This window comes from Stenella coeruleoalba (genome assembly GCF_951394435.1).
Source record: "Stenella coeruleoalba genome assembly, chromosome: 14".
NCBI classification, from domain to species: domain Eukaryota; kingdom Metazoa; phylum Chordata; class Mammalia; order Artiodactyla; family Delphinidae; genus Stenella; species Stenella coeruleoalba.
Genome location: NC_137160.1, coordinates 49,586,950 through 49,609,667, shown reverse-complemented (window position 1 = coordinate 49,609,667; position 22,718 = coordinate 49,586,950). Strand labels below are relative to the sequence as shown.

Here is a 22,718-nt window from a genome sequence, read left to right as displayed (position 1 = left end):
CCCTCTCCACCCTCTTGTCTTACCCTCCTTACCTGTCCTGTTGACTTTTCCCATGTGACTTAGCATGTTGCTATGAGGAATAAATGGGTTCACACAGTACTTAGCATGTGATAAACGCTATCCAAGTAGTGGTGTGATGGTGGTTGTTATTCTTACTGAGTGCTTAAGCCTGGGAAGTAGTGTTACCAAATTTGCTCTCTTTTTAGGAGAAAGAACTTGTTTTGGTGTTGAGAGTTGTCAGTAGAGCTAGGCTTGTGATGGGTAAGATGCGTGTGTGTAGCTAGAGGGGCTATAGCTACTGTCCCGTACCCATGTTTACTTTTCCCTGAATTTCCATAATGCACACAGATGTTAGGAAGTTGACCCAAGGGTTATATAGCAACCTCCATTTTAAAATATGAATGATAATTATAATTTTGAATTTATATTTATTTCCATCCCATTAAACCTACAGTAGTGGTGGTAGTGGTAGTCTATTAACGTACAAGTGATTAATGAGTATTTTTCTTGATTATTTAAAGGTATTAGGGACAAGTCTACATTTTAATAAACTTTAATTCTCTCTTTTTTCTCTAAACAATACAGATTTGCACAACTCCCCTCTCCTCCCGCTTTAAGAGTCTATTTAGTATATAATATACAGATACACATGCTTGGTTTTGTGTGTATACATAGTTTCCTGTACATACTTAGTATGGTGTGACTGGTTATAAAACTAATTTTTAATATTAGTCTAGTTATCTGTCTCTAAACGCTCAAATATTTGAATGAATGACAGTTGATGGACATATTCTAATGAAGTTACTTTATGCACTTTGGGAACTCTTATTTTGAGACTGTCTTCCTAGCTTGGGCCCATACTTTCTGAATATCCTGCATGGTGACATCAAAAACCACACATTTGCTTCTCAGGAGCAGAAGTGGGCCCAGCACAAGACCTGGCCCTCGGGGTGTTTGTCAAATGAACAGATGAGTCTGTTGGCAGGACGTCCATTGATCAGTGTGAGTGACGGCGTTTCTTTAAGAGAGGAAGCTGGTTATCAAGGACTGTCTACTTTTCTTGGTGGAACCTAAACCTGTTTCTGCTACCGATGCAGAAGAAGATGGTGCAAGAATGTCTTGACATTTGGTGTGAGAGGATGGCCTACTAAGGAGGATACTGAATCAGATATTGAAATTCTGATGGGCTGGCTAAAGAAGTGTGACTCTAAAGAAAGGAATTAAATAAATTTACAGGAAGTAAAAAGGACCTGGATATCGATGGGGTCTGTGCTCATTGCCGGAGTGGCAAGGTGAGAAGGCTGAGCCCCTGTGCTCCCTGAGCTCAGCCTGGTGGACCCTGTGCTATAACAGCTCCTCAGTTACAGCGGAGACAGCCCTACTTCACGAGGACCAAGTGGGAGTGTGCACAAGGCCTTGAGGCCACACTGAGGGAGTCCTAGTGAACTTTACCGTGTGTGTGTGTGTGTGTGTGTGTGTGTGTGTGTGTGGCCTTTTCATACCATCTTTCTTGCATTCAAAGCTGCCTTGTTGGTTCTCTCTGATAAATGCCACCTTCTCATGCACAGTCTGCTCTGGTTTGTACTTCTCCCCCCGGTCCTTGCTTCTGAGCAGGGTGTGTGATAGGATGTGGTTTCTTTTCCCCCATGAATAATGTCTGCAGGGATGGCTTTGATGGTTGACCTTTACTTTGTCACCTTGGTGTTCCATCTCCTTACTTTCTTTTTTTTTTTTTTGAGGTGATTTTTTAAAAAATAAATTTATTTTTATTTTTGGCTGCGTTGGGTCTTCATTGCTGGGCACGGGCTTTAGTTGCGGTGAGCGGGGGCTACTCTTTGTTTTGGCGCGCGGGCTTCTCATTGCGGTGGCTTCTCTTGTTGCGGAGCACGGGCTCTAGGCGTGCGGGCGTTCAGTAGTTGTGGCTCGCAGGCTCAGTAGTTGTGGTGCACGGGCTTAGTTGCTCCGCAGCATGTGGGATCTTCCCGGACCAGGGCTCGAACCCTGTCTCCTGCATTGGCTGGCAGATTCTTAACCGCTGCGCCACCTGGGAAGTCCCAGCCATCTCCTTACTTTCTGTTACCTGCATGGTTCTGTGTGAAAGGCCCTTACGCTTTGACCCGTGTGCATGTGTTCTGGCTCTGGATCTTCCTCCCACTCATCATTTCAGGCTGTAGTCCTTTCTCTCTGGACTTTTACTGATGAAATTACATTTTTCATTGGTGCTCCCCACAGTAAGCAGGAGGTCTGTGTTGCTTTTTAGCTCCTTAGTTCATGATTGTGGCAGGGACAGAAAGGTGAAGGTTGATCCCCTTGGTGATGAGTTTCTCAGACAGAGACAAGAGGCAGGAGGCCTGCGGGGGCCATGGAGAGTAGGGGCCAGCACAGAAACGCCAAACCCAGGGAGGCCTGTGCCCATGCACCCATCTCGGGGGCATATTGACTAATCAGAGCTGTTGGGTGGCAGCGTTTCTCTGCATCTGTTGACGAGCAAGCCTGCCTCTTGTATCTGAACAGCATGATTTGCCAGCATGAGGTAATGTTATTATTTATAGGATCAGGAAAAAGGCAATGCAGGAAGAGAAACAATTCCCTGAATTCTGTTAATTGTAGTTTTCTCTTCTGACCTATGTGGTTCTCTTTATTACTTCAGGCACCAGGAAAAATAGGGTTACCATTTATTCTCAGAAGGACACAAAATAAGAGATTGGCTTAATATGGTGCAGGAGAGGTGGAGGATATATTTGTCTTCACTTTCCATTGTGATAAATCCATACCGTGTGGTTTAATGACTCTGTTCACTGAAATGAGATGATGATAACCCAAACTGCTAATAGGTTCAATACATTTGCTCTTCTTTTAACTCTATCTTTACAAGTTGTTGGGTTGAAAAGCAAGTAGAAGGTTAACATTGATTTATATCCCTAAGCTCACTAAATGTGCATAAGAGGATGAGTTTTCCCTTGCCTACGTTAACCCTGGTCCTAAGGGTAGGGGTTAAATGCATGATCTATTGTTAGGTGTCCTTGACACTAATACTGCTAAACCGATTCCGCTACTCAGTGACATTAATGCTGCATCACGTGTGAGTAACCGGGTTGTCACAGCATGTCCTTCTGCATGCTACAGGTGACAAGGCGGGGCCTCTCTTTTTAAAACACATACATAATACTTTATTGTTAAGATGTTAAGCAACTTCATAAAAATAACCCAGCAATAATTAAATTCTAAGCTGTTTTGTTTCAAGTTGTTTTGTGATCTTTAATATACACATATTAGACTTCAGGCACTTTTGCTTACAAATCTAATGTTTGTATGTTTTAACATAGTTTTTGTAAGTAACTGGTATGGAAACTATTTAGATTTCCATTGTGTTACTAATTTGATATTTCCCATTGTTGGGATATTGGGATATTGGGATATTTAACAGTTGTTCCCCTATGATTTCCCAGTATTTCCCTGTGATAGAAAGTACTGTAGATTTCATTTTTTCAGAAATAAAATTTATCTTCTCAAACTGGGACACATAGACTATTTTGTTCAGATTGTAAAATGATGTTTTAAGAAGTCTTACATTCTCATACCTCTTTGCCTGTGGAGGTGGGTGTGGTTTAATTCTGATACCTGTTGGATTCAAGAATAGTAACATTAATTTAAGGGTATTTCTCTTCCTGTTATTGAACTAAATCCTTAAGATAGATGCAATCTGTTTTTGAAATAGCTTTATTTTATACCTTTTATAGATGTTTTAAAACGAATATTACATGGTTTTGACAATTGTGATTTTATGTTTTAAATATAATAAATACATCACTGTTGCCTTTAAAAATATATATTATTTAGTATTTTTATCCACTTGTTTCTCACATATACTCAGCTTTCAGTTTGTCGGGTTCTGTATACTATAGGGACATTTTAATTGATATTTATAATATTTCTTATTCATTTCTGAGAATATCTCTTCATTTAGTCATGTCACTCTTTCTCTCATTACTTTATAATTTTTTTTACCTGCATCTGTCCTGTCATATATATAGTAAACGTGGGTTCAGATAGAATAAGTATGTGCATGTGTATATAGTTATTTTGGATTAAGGAGGAACTAGAATTCAGGCCTTCTCTCTCAACCCAGTTCTCTTTTTAGCTTTTATTTGCTGATAAGTTACATATATATATATACATTCTAAATGTAATATTATATATGTGCAAAAAACCATATATGTAACTTACTAGCAAATAACACATTTAAGTATTAGTATAAATATAAATATTCAGGAGAGCTTATTCTTGGGCTTTAGAAATAAACCTGATATTTTTAAAAAAATGAGTTAATTAATGGAATTTTTTCCTGCATTTTGGAGAAGCAAGTCACTTAAGGTAATTAAACATTTGAATGTATTTTTTGGTTAGTCATTGCTAAGTACCCTTTTGAAATTCTTTAATAATTTATCTTATTTCTTCAAGAATCTTAATTTAAGACATCTACTTACTGTTATATTCATCTTAGTTTTATATTTTACTTTTTCTCATTTCCACTTATTTTTAAACATATGATGACTATTTCCAGACATGTAAATGTGGTATTTTTATTATTTGTGGTATTTTTATAAATTTGTGTTTTCTTAATTTTATGATTGGGCTTTAGATTATCATATGGGCTTTTATAGAGAGAGATTTGATTTTTTTATCAATGCATTTTCTACTTCCACTTTCTTTCTAGTTTTTCTTAATTTAGCTTGTTTTATAGTTCATTTTCTTAATACTCTATCGTATTTGTCTTATTAGAATAGTGAAGTATTAGTATTCTTGTTTAGGGATTCGATTGTATTCCTTGAAATTCAGCTTGCATTTCATTGGTTAACCGAGAGTGTTTGGGGGGCTGTGATATTGTGATATGATAAGATACAGATCATGACTAAGGGCTCAGCTCTGGAGGCCAACTGCCCAGGCTGGCTCCTCTACTTTGGCTGAGTGACCTTGGACGAGACGCTTAATCTCTTTAAGCCTCACTTCCCTCCTTGTTGAGGTGGGCCCCTGGTTTGTACCTTAGGCGTAGGTTCCCTGTTGAGATTTAGGGAGGTGCTAATCTGCGAGGCACGTGCTGTCCTGGGGCTCTGAGCGTGGGTCCTTGTCGGTGTAATGACATGACCACAGCCCTGCTGGGGCTGCTGCTGGGGCTGCTGCGTTAGCAGCCACAGGGACAGAGCTCATGCCCCGGGGGAGATCAGGACTCCGTGGCAGGCAGGCATGTAAGCAGATGCAGATGGGGCCAGGCTTTGAGAAACATAAAAACAGGCCTATGGGAAGGGAAAGCATGGTGTGGCTCACCCATGGTGCAACCCTCGCAGCTGGAAAAGATGACCCAGGAGTGGGGGTATTTGCGTTGGCTCTTGAAGAGTCTGTAGGAGTTTGCAGGTGAGAGCATGGGGGATGAGCTTGCACTCAAGCCCAGATCCAAGAAAAGGTCAGATAATGGGGAGATACAAGCTCATTGGGGCTGGAGCATTTGGTGGAGAGATGTGGGTGGAGTAGGGGTGACCCCGGCAGCAACAGATGATTTGGTTTTGTTTCTCAATCCCAGCCTCCCTTCTCATAGAGGACTTTCTTGTTCATATTTAATTGTGTCTGTGAAGCACACGTGTTGTTTTCCTTTGCTCTCAGGGCTATGTTTATTGTTCTTGTTTGTTTCCGTTTCTGCTTGCTTATTCAGGGGCAGATTTTTCCGTAATGCTTGATTGGAAAGGTGATCACTGTATTTTACTTGTCTGCCATTTTGAATATGGGTTCACATATCCACGCAGGCAGTGTTTCTTTCATGTCTTCGTTCCTCACTCTTCTGAGGACAGTAAGTGTACAGCAAACTCCCATTGCCGGGTGGCACAGAGCTAGTTTTAGGACATAGTGTTCCCTACTTTTGCCTACCCCTGTCCAGAGCCCATGTGTGAAATTCTCTATTTCCTCATAGTATCATATTGAACTTTTCTGCCTTTCTTTATGATTTTGGACTCTCAATGTGTGGGCACATTGGTTTCCTAAATCTGTGCGTTTCTTTGTTTCGTGTACGAGTCCTCGTTTCTCTGTGGCTTCTTATAGAGGACTTGTTAGCTGTGGGAGTTTGTTGTCATACAGCTTCAGACCTTCAGGTTTGGGCGCGTAGCATTGTAGAATGAGCACTGGACTAAAAGCCTGAAGATTTGGTGTTGGCTGTTTCGTGAAGAGTGAAAACCCTCTCTACTTCCACATGGTCACTCACACGTCAGTTTGGAAGAGCAGTGACTCCTCAGTGAAGCCAGTCTTCTCTGGCTCTGGTTCTTTATTTGGAAAATCAGGGGGGTTGGTATAAATCAGTGTTTTTCGGACACATCTTACCGGGAGCACTGATTGGACGGACTAGTTAGTACATGTTCCAGGAAAAGAGGTTCCATGTCATTGAAATCAGGATATCCTGGGGCTTCTCGGAGACTTTAGTTTTGCATCACGAGGGAGATAGAGTCTGCAAGTACGCTGTGTCTACCCAAGTTAATTGGCCAGGAAAATTCTTTTTCATACTGTAGCCTGTGAGACTTAGAAGCATTCTGTAGAGCACACTTGAGAAAAACTAGGCTACGTGATTTTTAAGATTTCTTCCAGCTTACAAATTGCATGGTTCCGTGAATATACTAAAAGCCACTGAATTGTACACTTTTTAAAAGGAAAGAATTTTCTCAAAGCTTTTCTAAAAAATTTGTCATGGATTTTCAACCTTCAGAACGGTAAGTACCTGGCATTATTTCTGCTGTTTACAATTTGTCTTTAATTCCTCTTTGGAAAAACCCACATACCAGCTCGCCCATTTGACTTCCTTCACAGAGAACGTCATTCAGTTCTAGGAAAACTGTTCAAAGTCACTTTCCTGATTATGGCCTCTATTTGCTTCTCTCATAAAAGTCTGTATGGACGTGAATCCTCTCCATCTGTTTTCCAGGTTTATCTGTTTATCTTGAATTGCTGTCTTATTTTGTGTGACTCTTTGCAGACTCGTTTTTCTCTATTTCTGTAGTCTTTGTTTTTCTGAGTTAATTCTTTGCGTTATCGTTTTCCCTGTTTAAAATTCTTTGATAGTGCCTTTAACATAAACATATTTCTTTTAAGTGTACTGCTATCTTTCATAAATTCCTTCTCTGCAGTTTTAAAAGGCACCATAGTGTAGCTCAGCTCAAATGGGCTCTTCCAGTTCCTGGCCGGCAGAGCTTTCTGAGCCTGTGTCCTTGTCTGTAAAAAGAGGACAGTGCCTTCCCTGTCAGCCTTAAGTAATGTAACATGGATACAGCTAAGTGCTAACTAAGCACATGGTGCTTCGTCAGGGATTTTCCTATTTAGACAGAATCTTGTCTTGGTTGTAAATTCAGTATAAAGCACTTTCCATCACAAATTTTTGTCAGAATCATGTGCCTAACTGTTGAGAGACCAAGGAAATTCTGCAGCTGGTGCATTATTCTGTTTGGTTACATAACTCATTTTCCATGGGGGTTGCTGTCCATTTGTGTGGAGGTGCTGAAAACATTACTACTCTATTCCATTATTTGTGTGTAATCAGAGATTTGTAGCCTGTTATGGAAAAGGCCTTCTGGGGGGATGCCAAGAGAACTATAAAAGGCTTGTGTCCCAAAATGAACTTATCATCTAATTATGAAGTTAGCAGTGTAAATGCATGAAAAGGTAATTGTACAAGACAGTAACAAGGGCCAGATGAATGGCTGGTGGTTGTGGGTAGCTGACCACCACCAGCTCCCACCATGCCCACCCTGTCCCCTTTATTACCACCCACCTCGTGTCTGCCCAGAGACTCATCCTCATTGGACACACGGCATTAGATGTCTTCCTGATTTGCTCCTTGTCTCTCTCTCCACATTACAAGGAGAACAGAGGCTCCACAAGGCAGGGACTTTGTCTCTCTGGGTCACTGTTTATCTCAAATGCCTTGACCAGTGCCTGGCTCCTAGAGAGGATGTGTGTGTGTGTAGTGAATGAACACTTTGGTCTCTTGCTCTTCCCACTTAGTTGTGCTGTAATGATTGTTCTCTTTCTCTAGCTCCTGGGTTTTTGTCAGAATGGGAGCAGCCCATGTATTTATGGCATTTTGAATAGTTTTCCTTAATTATGCAGAATTCATAGAGTCAGTGTTTATAGTAGTAGGAAAAGCTCCATCATCCCCCACCAAGGACTGTGCGGTCATAACTCTAAAACCACAACATTAAGGGAAAGATTGATAGAATCGATCATACATTGATCAAAAGGTTTGTAGAATTGACCCCAAAATAACTTATATATTATATAAAAATGATAAAGTTAGAAAAATAAAGCTAGGAAACAAATGATTAAGTGTGGGCATCCTTAATTTAGAATGAGCTCTTGCAAAATTAGAACATATTAAAAGGGTAAATATAAACATACAAAAAGAAAAATAGTCAAAGCACCGAAACAGACAAGCTATAAAATAAGACATACAAATGGCCAATATCATATGAACCTCAGGATACAATCCAGGAGATGCAAATTAAAACAACACTGAAAACTGATTGGCTAGTATTAAAAACATAGTTTAGGGAAATGGGCCTTTTATAAACTGTTGGCACATATGTAAATTGGTAAAACCTTTGGGGCAGGTAGTCTACTATTTATACACATTCCTATACAATGTAACTTAGGAAATAACTGATGCACCACATATGAGAGTGCCTGCACACAGAGACCAAACCTGCCCACCTTCATCACTGGTAAGAAGAACTCCAGGGGTGGGTGTTGAGCTGGGTGGGTACTGTGATTTACCTGGCTTCGCTCGGGTACTCATACTCTCTGAGACCAGAAAATTTTTCCGAGAAGCAGGACCCTTTCCATTCCCAACACATACATGAGGGTGGAGAGGGGGCGAATGGCTCCCTGAAGAGAGGATGCCTCTGATAATTAGGTGGTGTATTCGCTTCCTAGGGCTGCCATAACAAAGAACAGAAATTGATTTTCTCACAGTCCTGAGGTTGGAAGTCCAAGCTCAAGGTGGGCAGGGTTGATTTCTTCCGGGGCCTCTCTCCTTGGCTCGTGGGCGCCGCCTTCTCCCTCTGTCTTCGCATGGTCTTTCCTCCGTATGCACACACGTCTGTCCTCATCTCCTTTCCTTGTATAAGGACATCAGTCATATTGGATTGGGGCCTGCCCTAAAGACCTCATTTTAATACAATTACCTCTTTAAAGACCATATCTCCAAATACAATTGCATTCTGAGATCCTGGGGGTTTGGATTTCAACATATGAATTTTGGGGAGGGATACAGTTCAACCCGTAACAGTTAGCAGTGCCAATGAGAGTGTCTCCTCCCAGGCACTTGGGGTTTTCCTCTTTCTTTTCACATAGATGTCACTGGTACCCTGGTAGCCTCCAAATATATTACCCGGCAGGTTCTCCCAGAGGTCCCAGAACAGAAAGACTCACAGGCCAAATTAGAACGGGCTTGAATCACATAGCTTACTAAATCAATATAATACACAGCCAGGAGCAAGGGGGAAAAGGTAGCATGGGTTCACACTCTTAGGACAGGGTGCAAGTGGGGTGGAAGGGCCCCGCTACCTGGGTCCTGGGTACACGATGTGCAGTGTCCTGCCTCACTCTGCACATCAGCCTTCCTCACTGGCAGGAGAGGGGGTACAAGGAGAGAAGGGCCCATAGGTGCGAGTTGCCCTGGTCCAGTGACGCACTTGATCAGAAACCCACAGGGATGAGTACACTTGGCCACAGCTAATTAAATGGATGGACCGGGGGTCAGATTTAAGACCTCATGGGTATTCAGTTCTCACGTATAGTTAGTATTCTGACTATGTAGTGTGTTTTGTGTATTTGGTCTTTTGAGTATATCTCTTTGCCCTGTCATTCTTCTAACACACACACACGCTCCACTTGCTAAGTACTTATTGTATTAACACATCTCGGGAATTCTGCCTGCGTCTGACAACCTCTTTGCTGACCAGTGACTTCACACATCTTGAGAGAATGTGCCTATGTTTCACAAGCTTACTTGTCTAACAGAACTGAAAATTCTCTAAAGCAAATGCACGTTAGCGCCATCCACACAGGCAGCGCCTTCCCCAGCACCCGGGTCCACAGGAACGATGTTTGCAGTGGCGAACATCCTTCAGTTTGCCACTGCCCGGTGCTCTCAGCTCTGGAGTTTAACCCACAGAATTAGGCGACACCAGCCTCATTTGAATACCAGCAGACTGGCTCTGAGCTGAGACCTTTTTGTTTGTGAGTTAGTGATGTCATTCAATGTTAAATGCAACTTGGAGGTGGTACAGAAAGAAACTGTGTGCTTGGGAAGTGGAGTCTTGGCATTTTAGATTCAGGCAAGTCTGGAACTTGGTGTCCCTTTGGCACTAGAGTCTGGGCCAGGCCCCTGAAAGAACTTGGCTTTGTTTCCATGTTCATTTTTTTTTTTTTTTTTTTGCAGCCCTAGAAATGGAACCTTTTGCTAGGTAGCTGAACTGAGAGAATCCTCTTGGCCTGGTATTGCTAGTGAGAATCTTTGAGTAAAACAGAATGTGACATTAGTAACCCCAAGATTACGGTGCTAACTCTGAAAAATATTCATACTTACTGTATCTTCATATTTGTACTTTGAGATCTTTACTTTCTAAAGACCTTAAAAATATATTAATGTGGAAATAGCTTCAGAATAACTTAATCTTTTTTAATTGGGTTGAAAATGTTGCCCATGGTCTGTCCATCCCTTTGTATTACATGTTTCATTTTCCTTTGTCCCCTGTCTCTCCAGGCAAGAGCACACACTTGTATATTTGTGGTAGAATCGTAACTCAAACAGCTCCTAATTATACCTGCTAGATAAAATATGGAATTTCTCTAGTTTTTTTTTTTTTTTAAACCTCTGTGTGACCACAAGCAGAATTATAAAGACAACTTACATTTTCTAAAGGACTGCAGGGAATTCCCTGGTGGTCCACTGGTTAGGACATAGCGCTTTCACTGCCATGGGCCTGGGTTTGATCCCTGGTCGGGGAACTAAAATCCTATAACCTGTGTGGCCAAAAAAAAGGACTGAAGAGAATGAAGCAAACAAAACATAGTATAATAAGAAAAAAGTGTCAAGGGAACAAAAACAGAAGTTAAATTAATATAAAAAGTATTAGTTACCTAAATCCATTTATGTTTACCATATTGCTATATAAAAGATAACTCTCAGATCAGCATAAAAAAGACAAATCCAACAAAGTAAATAAATATACAGGCTAACTAAAAAAAATGTAAATGGTGATACAAAAGTAGAAAGTAAAAGAGTAGACAAAATATATCAGGCATACATGAATTTAAAAAATGACAGCAATGATAATTTAAAAATCGAGGGCAAAATGCATTAAATGGAACAAAGCTGGTTTAAAACTTTATAGTACTTGACAATTAAACTAACAGTCGTAAAATTATATATTCCTAAGAAATAGCATTTTTTTCTTAAACATAATAAGAAACTTGCAGAAACACAATTATGAGAAACTGACAACTCTTTCATTCTTAAAAAATCTATTTTATAATAAAATAGTCCCTGAGTTTTCTGCTCAGTTTTGCTATAACCCTAATACTGCTCTAAAAAATAAACATTACTAATTAAAAACAAATCTGGAATTTCTCCCAGGGTTCTGAAATAATTTGTGAGAAGCTGAATTGCTACTTACTGCAAGTCTTTGTCCTAAAAGTTAGAAAACAATATTGTGATTTATTTCCCAGTGCTATTAACAGGAGACAAGGTACCTATAGACAATACCTCTGTTTTAAAGACAGTTTACCTTTCCTAAGAGCGTTTTATTCACATGAATTCATTTATTTCAGCATCCCTGAGAGTATAAACAAAAATTACTTCCTAAGGTCCAAAATTGTGTAGGTTATGAAGTTGGCGCTGAAATCTGGTACTATTGACCAGTATTTAACATTCTTCGTTATACTGTGTGCCCATTAAAAGAAAACATTTATATTACAGTAATTGAAACAAATGAATTATTCAGTTGGAAGGTATGGCTTTAGAGTGAGCTATTTATTTACGTAGTTCCAGAGCACAGAGAATATGAAAATAATTTCTGCCAGTCTACAAGTTCTGGCATTATTCTGACACCAGAACTTGCAGAGGAGAGCACTAAACAAACCCCACTTCATTCTGAACGTAGACATTCTAAATAAATATTAGCAAATCAAATCCAGCAACGTATTTGTTAAATGCCGTATTCCAACCTAGTAGGGCTTATTCCAAAAAGGCACTCGTGGTTCAGCCTAGGAACTGTATCCCTGTTATCCGCTGCATTAAGGAAGTCATTGATAAAACCATTGACTCCTGTCGATAGATGCCCAGATGGCGTTTAATGAAATGCACTACCCAACCCAGATTTTAAAAAACCGAACAAACTATTAGCAAATTAGAAAGGAAACCTCTCTATTTGGTAAAAATGGGCATCTACTAAAAACATGCAGCAAACTGTATTTCATGGTGCAACATTAAAACATTCTCTTTTTCATATCCTTTTATATACTGTATAATAACGTATACACATCGTTTGTATTAGAATAGACCAAGGATACGTGCTATGCTTGCTTAATATTCAGTATTTTAACTGGAGGTCCTACCCAATTACAATTGTCTGTTGTAAATGAAGAGACAGCACTATCGTTACTTGCAAATGGTTTCAATATCTCCCTGGAAAATCCGAGAGAAAAAGAGATTAAGAATTATAAAAATTCCTGAGTATAATAATGTGACATGTACAAAATCAACTTGAAAAAATCCACAGGTTTCCTACATACCAGCAACATTCACTCGGAGAATAAAATGGAGAAACAAATCCCTTTTGCAGTTGCCACAAGTGTTATAAAATGCCTAAGAATACACCTATCAGGAAGTCCCGAGTAACTGGAAAAACACACAGTATCCCTGTAGTGACAGTGCTGTAGCTGTAAGTCCTGCTGATTTTAATTTGGCAGTAAATGTGCTCCATTTAATTTGGCAAAGATTCGTGCTTTTATCCTTCATGGCTTCCTCTGGAAGCAGATAAAAGCTTGCCAACATTTTTTTCTCCTTTTACCAGCAAGGAGACTGAGGCTTCAAGTAGTTTTTGTGACACAGTGTATCAGCGCACAATTCATGAGACAAAAAGCCTGTATCGTAGTAATTCTTGGTTTCATACGACCATTTTCTATATTTTCTTCAGGGTATGTGTATTTCTTTAAAAATTAAACTGGGAATCGAGTGTCAAATTGAGGATAACCCTCTTTTCTCTGCTGGGTTGTGGACGTTTCAATTTGTAACCATAAAGACTCCCATAGATCATTTTTATTCTGAATTGTTTTGGTGAAAAGGGAACTATATTTCCACGAATTTAATGGCTGTTCATTGTACTTCCTTAATGAGTGATCAGCCTAGAAGTAGAATTAGTTTTGTAGTTATGCTTGCTCCTGGGGTAATGCCTTTAAGGTCCGGAGCGTAAGTGGTCTCAGTACTTCCCAGTTCTCTTCAAGTGCTTGTGACACATAGAGCCTGGAACTTTCTTCACAGTTCTATCTTTAAGGAAGTATACTGTTCTAGTTTCCCAAGGCTGTTGTAACAAATTATCACAAAGTTTATGGCTTAAAATGACAGAAATTTATTCTCTCACAACTCTGGAGTCCAGAAGTCCAAAATCAGTTTCTCTGGGCCCAAATCAAGGTGGTCAGCAGGGCAGCGCTCCCTCCGGAGGCTCTAGGGAAAGTCCATTCCTTGCCTCTTGCCTGTGGTGGCTGCCTGCATTCCTGGGCTTGCGGCCACATCACTCCAGTCTCTGCCTCCGTCCTCTCACATTGCCTTCTCCTCTGCTTATGTCAACCCTCTCTCTGCTTCCCTCTTGTAGGGATACTTGTTGATTGCATTTAACGCCCCCTGGATAATCTAGGGACTCTCCCTCATCTCCAGATTCTTAGCTTAATCAATCACACTTGCATCCCTCTCCCTGAGGAAAGCATGCAGTTGGAGCAGAATTTGAATACTAGTCAATTACTAGCTCCCTGACCTTGACTGAGCACTTACCGTTGTTGAACGTCAGTTTCTTCATCCAAAAATGGAACTAATGCATACCTATCTCAGAGTCTTTGAAAGGGTTAAGAGAAATAACGTTGATTCAAGTATTACTTGGCTTCTTTTTTTCTTTTCTTGCGTTCAGAGCTTAGTTTTGACTCATCTTGGTGGCTTCAGAGTCCATTTCCATCCCGGGCACCCAGCAGTTGCCTGATAAATGTTCACCAAGTAGTTTTCTATCCTCTGAAGGGCAGCGTGGCGTTGCACTACCATGCACTGAACCCCAGCTGGGGTCAGCTTGGTAGTGATGGCCCATCTGGAAATATCCTGGGGGTGATAGTTGAATGCCATTAACTTGGGAAACTGGGGAGGTGCATGCAAAAGCAGAATCCCTAACCCTGTGGTTTCTGTGCAAATAGGCTAAATTGAATGCATGTGTGATGCAGGGAAAGAAGCATTGATCCAGAAAGGGGAAAGTTAGAAATGGGAGTAATGAGTGTCCAGATCTCTCTACACACACACTTGCTTTTCATTAGAGATGGATTTTTTACCTTTGGTATCTGGCTGTGTGCTCACAATCAGTGTAAATGTCTGACTTAAGAGCTGGAGGCCTGTTTCATTCCTGTGAGGTTCCCTTCAACTAGGTGTTGAGCTAGTTGAGAACAGGAATTAGTGATACCGTGATGTGTATCTTCCGTGGCTACCTTCTGTATCTTCCGAGCACTTGTGGGTGGTGATACAGGGTTGAATGCTACAGTCTGAACCTTGCTGATAGCAGAGTGAAGTGTTACTGTGGGGCACCAACAGTTACTGGTCCAGCCATGGCCGTGGTTACTGAGTCATTTGGCTTCCAGAGTTCCTGAGTCACAGACTGTCCTGCCGATCTCCTTGCTGACTCATCTGTGCCCTGTGTGGAGTCCTGGGGCCTCCTGCAGTGACCATGCATCACTCAAGGAGCTGAGGAACGTGGTGGGTCTGATCTCAGGGAAACCAGCAGCCCCTCTTCTAAGACCCTTCATGCCCCCAACCTGGCTGCCCTGGGGGAGAAGAGGCAGCCAGGGGCCTTGGAAAGGGAGTCGCCTGGGAGCAGAAGGAGGCACACAGGGAAGCACAGAGAGGAGGGCTGGGTGTAGGGCGGGAAGAGAGGCGCTGGCACCTGCGGGAGAGAGAAAGGAGTGCTCCTGGGCATGTGTCAGCGAGGGCAGGCTGTGTCGCATCTTGGGGACATTTAGGATTTATATTGTTACTGATGCGTGATACTTAACGCCTGTCGTCGCTGTATTTACGGTTTAGTTTACCTCCCTTTTATCCTGATGGTGCCTTTTGTGCTTGTGGCATCAGATCAGCAGACTTTGAACGAGATCTTTCATGGAAGAACACACTAAATGTATTTAACCAGGAAACGGTGGCACAGGCATTTGAGAGTCTGCTGAGGTTCTGGACAGTGCTAGATGAATGCAAAAGTCGGAAGTGTAATCTGGACCCTCAGAGAATTTCTGAAGTGTTGGGAGAAGAGGGCTGATGACCAGAAGCATTTGGAGAACATCACCGAGTTGTGTGGTAGAGCGTGAGGGGCTCCCGGAACAGGGAGAGGCTGGGGCTGGGCTCATGGACTGGCCCTGGGCAGTACTGACTGCCAGTGTCTCTGGGCCCGGTGGGTGTATGCAGGAGGGGGAGATGCAGTCCCTCTCCTGTCGAGCTTACCTGTACCATGGAGCCAGATCAGCAAATCATTGTATTGATCACACACCAAGTTCTAGGGCACGTGTGCACAGAGACCGCTGTGGGAGAGGGTGGTGTGAGCCGAGCCCTCACTGGTGGGTCCTTCTGACCGAGCAGAAGGAGGAGTGGCCTGCGCTCTGTTCAGCTCACAACCATGTGAGGGGAAAGGGGGCGTTTTCCAGAAACCTTTACATCACCCTCTTCTCTACTGCTTAATCTGCTTGACTACCAAGGGAAAGGATGCTTTTGAACTAGGATGCTCGTATTGTTAAAGACAGATCTTAGCCAGTAACTGTTGTCATTTTTTCCTTAGTGTCAAATCAACAGTGCCTTGACTTCCTTCCATACTGCTCTGGAACTTGCAGTAGACCAGAGGGAAATCCAACACGTGTGTCTGTATGAAATTGGTAAGTATCGAATGTCTGTCCGGTCCCTTGTCATTGAAATAGTATTAATGCAATAGCTCATGTCCAGCTGAACGTCCAGCTTCTTGTCCTGCAGTGTTAACGCATTCCTGTGCACGTTTTCATTGTTAATGCTCTTCAGTTTGTGTCTTTGTGAGATGCCTGCCGCCTTGTGTAATAATAGGACTTTGTTACCATAGCGCAAGTAGTGGTACTTAATGAATTCTCATTACTTCTTTCTAATATTTTGCTCCTTATAACATTTAGATTCTAGGATGATAGGTAAACTTAAATTAATTGAGTAAAAACCATTAGTGAATATTTTATTGGACTGGATATTAGAATTCAGGACTGTTTTCTCTTCCCTCCCACCAATGTTTACCTGAGAAGAAAACTACGGCTTAGGAGAAAATTGGGCACGTAGATTCCAATTCCAGCTCTTCTGCCAGCTAACTTGGAGACCTCACCCTCGTGGCAGCCCCTGGAGCTCAGGCGCCTGCCCTGGGAGCAGCTGTGTAATTAAGATGAAATTAGCCGGATGAGCATCAGACAGGATGCCTGGCCACATATGTTAGCTGCTTCCTCCCTCTTCTCCCCTCCTGGAGGGGAATTTATAGACAGACTTGGAGGCATTTGTTTGCCACTTGCTTGCCTGCTGTAGACATAACTGTCTTCCTGAATCTTTTTTTAAAGAAGAGTGCAAACTAAAAGATTGAGAACTTCCCAGTAATCAGCATTATGTTTTAAATGCCTGTTATAGCTTAGGGAGTGGAGATGAGGTACGATCCAGTGGGAAATGTATTTTCCTGTAAACTCTGCTGGAGCTCTGGTTAGTAGCCATAATGTGGAATGGAACGTGAAACACATTATCAATGTGATGTTTTGAGTAAGACCAGGCATCTCTGATTTCACAACCGATGAAACAGTATAGGACTTGAATGGAAGGGACTAGCTTCGATGTCCTTTTATTTCTCTCGTTTAGGACACTGTTATCTTTTTTCTTGTAGTTTCATCGAGATACCTTTGACACGTAACATTGTATTTAAAGTGTGCAACATGAAGATTTGATACCTGAATATATCGTGAAATGATTATGGTGGCCTTTTTTCGTGTGTGCACTGTTTCCGGGTCTGTGGCAGGGTAGAATGTCAGAACGGAAGGAATCTTGGAAGTATCGAAACCCAGAACTAAGGACTTCGGAAGGTTAACTCAGGGTTGGGGTGGGGGGAAGTGGGAATAGCAAAGTCAGGACTTGGCCTCCTTATTCAGCTGTGGTGCTGCCTCCCACCTCTGTTGCGGCGTTTAACTCAAATCTTATCCCGATGTCCATTTTAGGATGGAAAGAATTAGCCCCCATGTTTACTCTAAAATATGTCAACTTCATATCATATCCCATAGAATTTGACACTGAATTTTCTGGAAGTGTGGCTCCCCTTCGTCCCTCTAGTTCAAATGGTAGGTCTAAGGTGACACGACTGCTTCATGGTGCAGCGGATAACAGAATTTTTTTATGGAGGCAAATCGTGGGCAGGAGAGAGCAATGGCCTTCGACCCTCAGTTCTTCCCTCTTATTAGCCGTGTGACCTTGAGCAAGTCCCGAAGCCTCTTCATGCCTTAGGCTTTCTCCTTGGGCAGGTGAGGACGCCGTCAGCCACCTTTCCAAGACTGCACTAGGATTAACAAGAACTACATCAGATGCCTGCCTGACGCACAACGGGATGGCTCCGTGGATGGGAGATACCGTTACTAACAACGAGGGATAAAATTCCTTGTTTCCTTATTGCTGCTGCCCCCCCCCCACCCTACCCAGGATGCCAACCTAACAGTGTTTTGCTCTGGGAGAGGTGGGGTCCTTTCTCTGCCCCTGCAGAGGGAAGGGTGGCAAGTACTTGATTTCTCACTGGCTTCCTCTCCAATTCTCAGAAAAGGTTGCTAATTGACTGTGATCATAAATGCACAGGTGAGCGTGGGAGGCTTTTCGAGATGGTCACTGTGTGTGTAATCTACTGGCATCGCTTCTTTCTTTGCGCCCGTGCCTGCTCTTGGGAGAGAAGAACCACCGTGCTTGGGTTGATCTCCAGCCGGGGGAGGCAAATCGGACGGTTTCCCTAGAAATTTTTACTTTCCTCCCTTCGAAACTGCTTCATTGGTTGTGAAATCAGAGATGCCTTGTGTACTCAAAACATCATATCGAAAATATTTACGAGGGAAAAGATACTTAGGAAGTTTTCAGGCTGTTGACGTGGAGCCCTCACAGAGAAAGTCAGCAGAATAAGACGTTTGTAACGTACAGATGGGCTGTAGAGCGTATTACTTTAGGGTCCCGTACTAGAAATCTCTCTTTCACAGGTTGGTGCAGCATGATAGAGCTGAATTTCAAGGATGCGTTTGACTCCTTTGAGAGGCTAAAAAACGAGTCCCGGTGGTCCCAGTGCTATTACGCCTATTTAACCGCAGGTGAGTAGACCACGGTCTGCACGGCCGCAGCGCGCCCTTCTCTGTCTCAGATTAGCTGACGCGCGTTGGCCGGTGGGAGAGTGATGGCAGAGGGTGCAGAAGTTGTGTTCTTCACAGTTTCCCACAGCGTGTGTTGTTTTGGGCTACGAGTAAATAGCAGCTGAGGAGCAGCTCTCCCCAGCCCATCTGAACAGCGGGGTGGTTCGGTGCTGCACGCCCTGCCCCTCCCCACGTCCCCTCAGGGCTGGGTTGGTCACATGCTGGGTCCCGGAAATGCTTATGGTGAGCTTTTTGGTTTTGTCCTAAACAGCCTCAACTTACCCTTACCGCTCTCCTTTATTTTCTCAAATCTATTTTTGATTTGTTAGGAATTTAAAGAATTTTAAAGAATTTAACATGTCTTTTAAATCGTGTTAACGTCTTTGTTTAGATTGTTAGTGCCCTGGTTACAGAGTTGTACGGATTTTGAGTAGTCTGTTCCAACCTTGTTTTACTTATTAACCCTATTATAATTACAGTGTGATTTTGCAGAACACAAGGTAATTCAACACTGCATGTCATTATAGCAGAAACAACTGTAATGTCTGATAGGCATATCACTGTGTATTGCCTTTTTACCCTTAAATGACGAGATAGAGACATGCTGCCACCTGGTGGACAAAATAGCTGTCTGTGCCCTGAGCTACAATACATGAAATGCTGTTGTGATGCAGAATGGTCCAGGTGGAGATTGAAGAGACCCAGGTAGTTGTACATTTTCTGCCTCTAACAATGAGCTCTCCTTACACACCCATATAAGTGATTCTTTTACTTAAAATTTAAGGCTAATCCAAACATTATTTTCAATATCTTCTTATTTCTCTGAATATTTGGATGTAACAAAACGTCTCCTGTCATTCCATCCCCTTAACTGGTCTCTTTAAAATAAGATAGAATTAGAAGATGGTGACTAATGTGTCTGTCCTGGATGTTCTGAAACTACAGTCCGTGAGCAGTCAGGACGGAAGGCCCTTATACTCACAGGCCTTCCTGCAAGCCCCGCAGGTATTAATCCGTTTTCGTATGGCTCTTATAGCTGATGTTTGAATAGGATTATTTTCAGTACGCTGCTTAGGATACTTTAAGGGTTGGTTTACAGAACTCACAGGCATCTCAGATGAAAGTAGCAGGCTTGGTGTGCGCAGCACGTGGACGAACGAAAACAGAGAGGCTGCAGCGCCCCCCAGCGGTCGTTAGGGTGTAATGGGGCCACGTAGTCACTGTGGGCAACTGTTTCTTTTTAATCGTTGTTGAGCATAGAACATGAAGAAATAATGGTACGGTGTGGGTGTGTAGAGGAGCATTTGTTCTCCAGATATTGGAAATCGCAGGATCATACCAGTTGTAGCAGATGATAAAGCGTGAAAGACTCTAGGCGCCACCACGGGGCCTTCGTGCAGGTGTGTGAGGAGCTCCACCTAAAGAGTACGTGGGGAGGGGAGGGAAGGTCACTCTGTCAAGCTCTCAGAGAAGGCTCCTTGCAGGAGCTGTCATGTGAGTTGGCCTGAAGGACAGGTACGTGTTACAGGCAGCGTCGGAGAAAATGGGCATTCAGCGACCAGAAACACTACCATTCGGGGCTTAGTTCCTTGTGCTATTTCTTTTTTTATATTTATCTCTTTTTTTGTAAGAACATTTAAGTTCTCCTCTCTTGGCAAATTTCAATTTTACGACACAGTATGATCACATATAGTCACCATGTTATACGTTACATCTTCAGACCTTATTCATCTTATGGCTGAGAGGTTTTTTTTATTACAGTAAAATAGACATAAAATGTATTTTAACCATTAAAAAAAAAGGTTTTTTTGGCCGCACCACGCAGCTTACAGGATCTTAATTCCCCAGCCAGGGATCGAACCCAGGCCCCCAGCAGAGAAAGCCCAGAATCCTAACCACTGGACCGCCGGGGAAGTCCCTATTTTAACCATGTTTAAGTGTGTGGTTCAGTGGCATTAAGTTCCTTCACAGCCATCACCACTGTCCAACTTCATTGTCCCAAACTGAAACTCTGTGCTCATTACACAATAACTCCCCCCTCCCCAGCCACTAACCACCACTGCTGTACTTTCTGTCTGTGTGAACTGGATTATTCTAGGTAAGTGGACTTGATGGAAGCTGGTTTATTTCACTTAGCGTAGTGCCCTCAAGGTTCATCCAGGCTGTAGCTTGTGTCAGAATTTCATTCGTTTTTAAGGCTGAATAATATTCCACTGTATGTACAGACCATGTTTTGTTTATCCGTTCATTGTCAGTGGATGCTTGGGTTGTTTCCACCCTTTGGCCATTGTGAGTGATGCTGCTGTGAACACGGTTCTTTTTGAGACCCTGCTTTCAATTCTGTTGGGTATGTTACCCAGAAGAAGTTAACCGAAAAGCTTAGTCTTAGTGGATGAGCCAAGCATCCTAAGTTCTGTGTGGGTCTCAGACTTAGGGTAAATCAGAGACGCTCATGCTTTCAAACATCTGCGTCTTTCAGAGCAACTGTCTGCAACTGTACTGAGAGGAGGTGGTGTACATTCTTCAGGATCTGAGGTATTAGTGTTGTAGAAACTGCAAAGGCGATTCAGATCCTGTTACTGTTGATGTTTATGACTCTCTTGTGTACCCACAGTTGCTCATTCTTTTTTTAATATTATGTGACTATATAATAATGTTACCAGTTATCTGAGGAGACCTCAGGCTAGGGGCAGCGGAAATTATTCTTCTTAATTGACCTACTGTGTGACCTCAGGCAAGACTTTTAACTTTCCTGGACCTCTACATCCTCTGATCTATAATATATTGGAGTTGTTTTACAGAACGATCACTGAACTTCTTCCTGGTTTTGAAATGTTATAACCCAACCGATGAGGTCATTTTGGATGGGTTCAGGCCACCACATCTGGAGCAGTGCTGCTCTTATAACTGGGGGTGATCTCTCCTTTTGAATATTCAGCCTAATCCCACTTATTCCCAGTAGAAATCTTCTGCCTTTCCCATCACCTTGATGACGTCAGCTTTCTGCAAACCTTGCTGCTTGTGCCTCTTCGACCCTTCCGTTAGCTGCCCATCCTCTGACATGCCATAGCCCTGTGCCTGGCTTGACCAAGCCCCAAAGTGCGAATACGGGACCACCCAGTTGTAGGACTACTCGAATAAAGAAGAAAGAACTAGCAAATCAATGGACATTCCAACTGGGGGTTGAAAAACGATATGTGGCAAAGACAAAAGCAACAAAAAGTTAACAGAAATGAATTCATCTTCATGGGAGTTGAAAAGAGGACAACAAAGAGTAGTTGGTAAAGTTCCAATGAAGGGATGGGACTGCAGCCTGGTGTGAAGTTTGGAGAAGGTAGCGAGCAGGTGAACCAAAGGAAATACGACTACGTCTTTGCCGGGGGCTCTGGGTGGGGTGAAGATAGCATGCAGACCATCAAAATCTTACCCCCCTCCAAGGCTCAGCTTGACTCTTAGTTCCTCAAAGCTGCCCTGATCACTCCAGAGAGAAACCATCCCTTCCCTTGTTGAGCTTTTCCAAAAGTACTTTGGTGCCAGGACTCCCAAGGCTCTCATCACTATATACATTGTAGCTCTGGACTGTGTGTCTTCTCTCTCCAGCTGAAATGTAAGTTTCTTCTGGGTGTAAACGTGTGTGTTTCTTCTTCACATTCTTGCTGGCGGCTGTAGGTGGTAGGTGTCCAGTAAACGTGCAGGACTAATTCATGCCTTTCTTGCCAGGTGCAGGGGTATCCTGCTACCGTGAGGCTTTCACAGTCCTCCTGGCTCCTAAGTGTTCTTGCCTAGATTCCTTTTTCTTCCACTTTCCGAGTACGTGAGCTCTAAATGGACTGTAGTTTGTGATAATATCTGGGGGTTTTGTTAATGTTCAAGACTAGACTATCTTCCCCAAAGAGGACTTAGGACTGTAGTTTTCCCACCTGTCCCCGCCCCCCCCACCACCCCAAAGCTCAGGGAACCTAGCGCCAGGGAAATAGATTTTTTTGTTTTGTTTATTTTGGGCTGCGTTGGGTCTTCGTTGCTGC

The 22,718-nt window shown here is 42.6% G+C and overlaps 1 protein-coding gene across 6 annotated transcripts in view; it reads left to right on the top strand.

The window, feature by feature from the left end:
• Window positions 1–22,718, top strand: part of TTC39C (tetratricopeptide repeat domain 39C) — a 136,001-nt gene that overhangs the window by 101,804 nt on the left and 11,479 nt on the right. For all 6 annotated transcript variants that reach the window (XM_079942919.1, XM_079942920.1, XM_079942923.1 and 3 more), the window contains 2 exons: window positions 16,107–16,200; window positions 18,547–18,654. In XM_079942919.1, coding sequence (XP_079799045.1) covers window positions 16,107–16,200; window positions 18,547–18,654 — 202 coding nt within the window. The remainder of the gene's footprint in view (window positions 1–16,106; window positions 16,201–18,546; window positions 18,655–22,718) is intronic.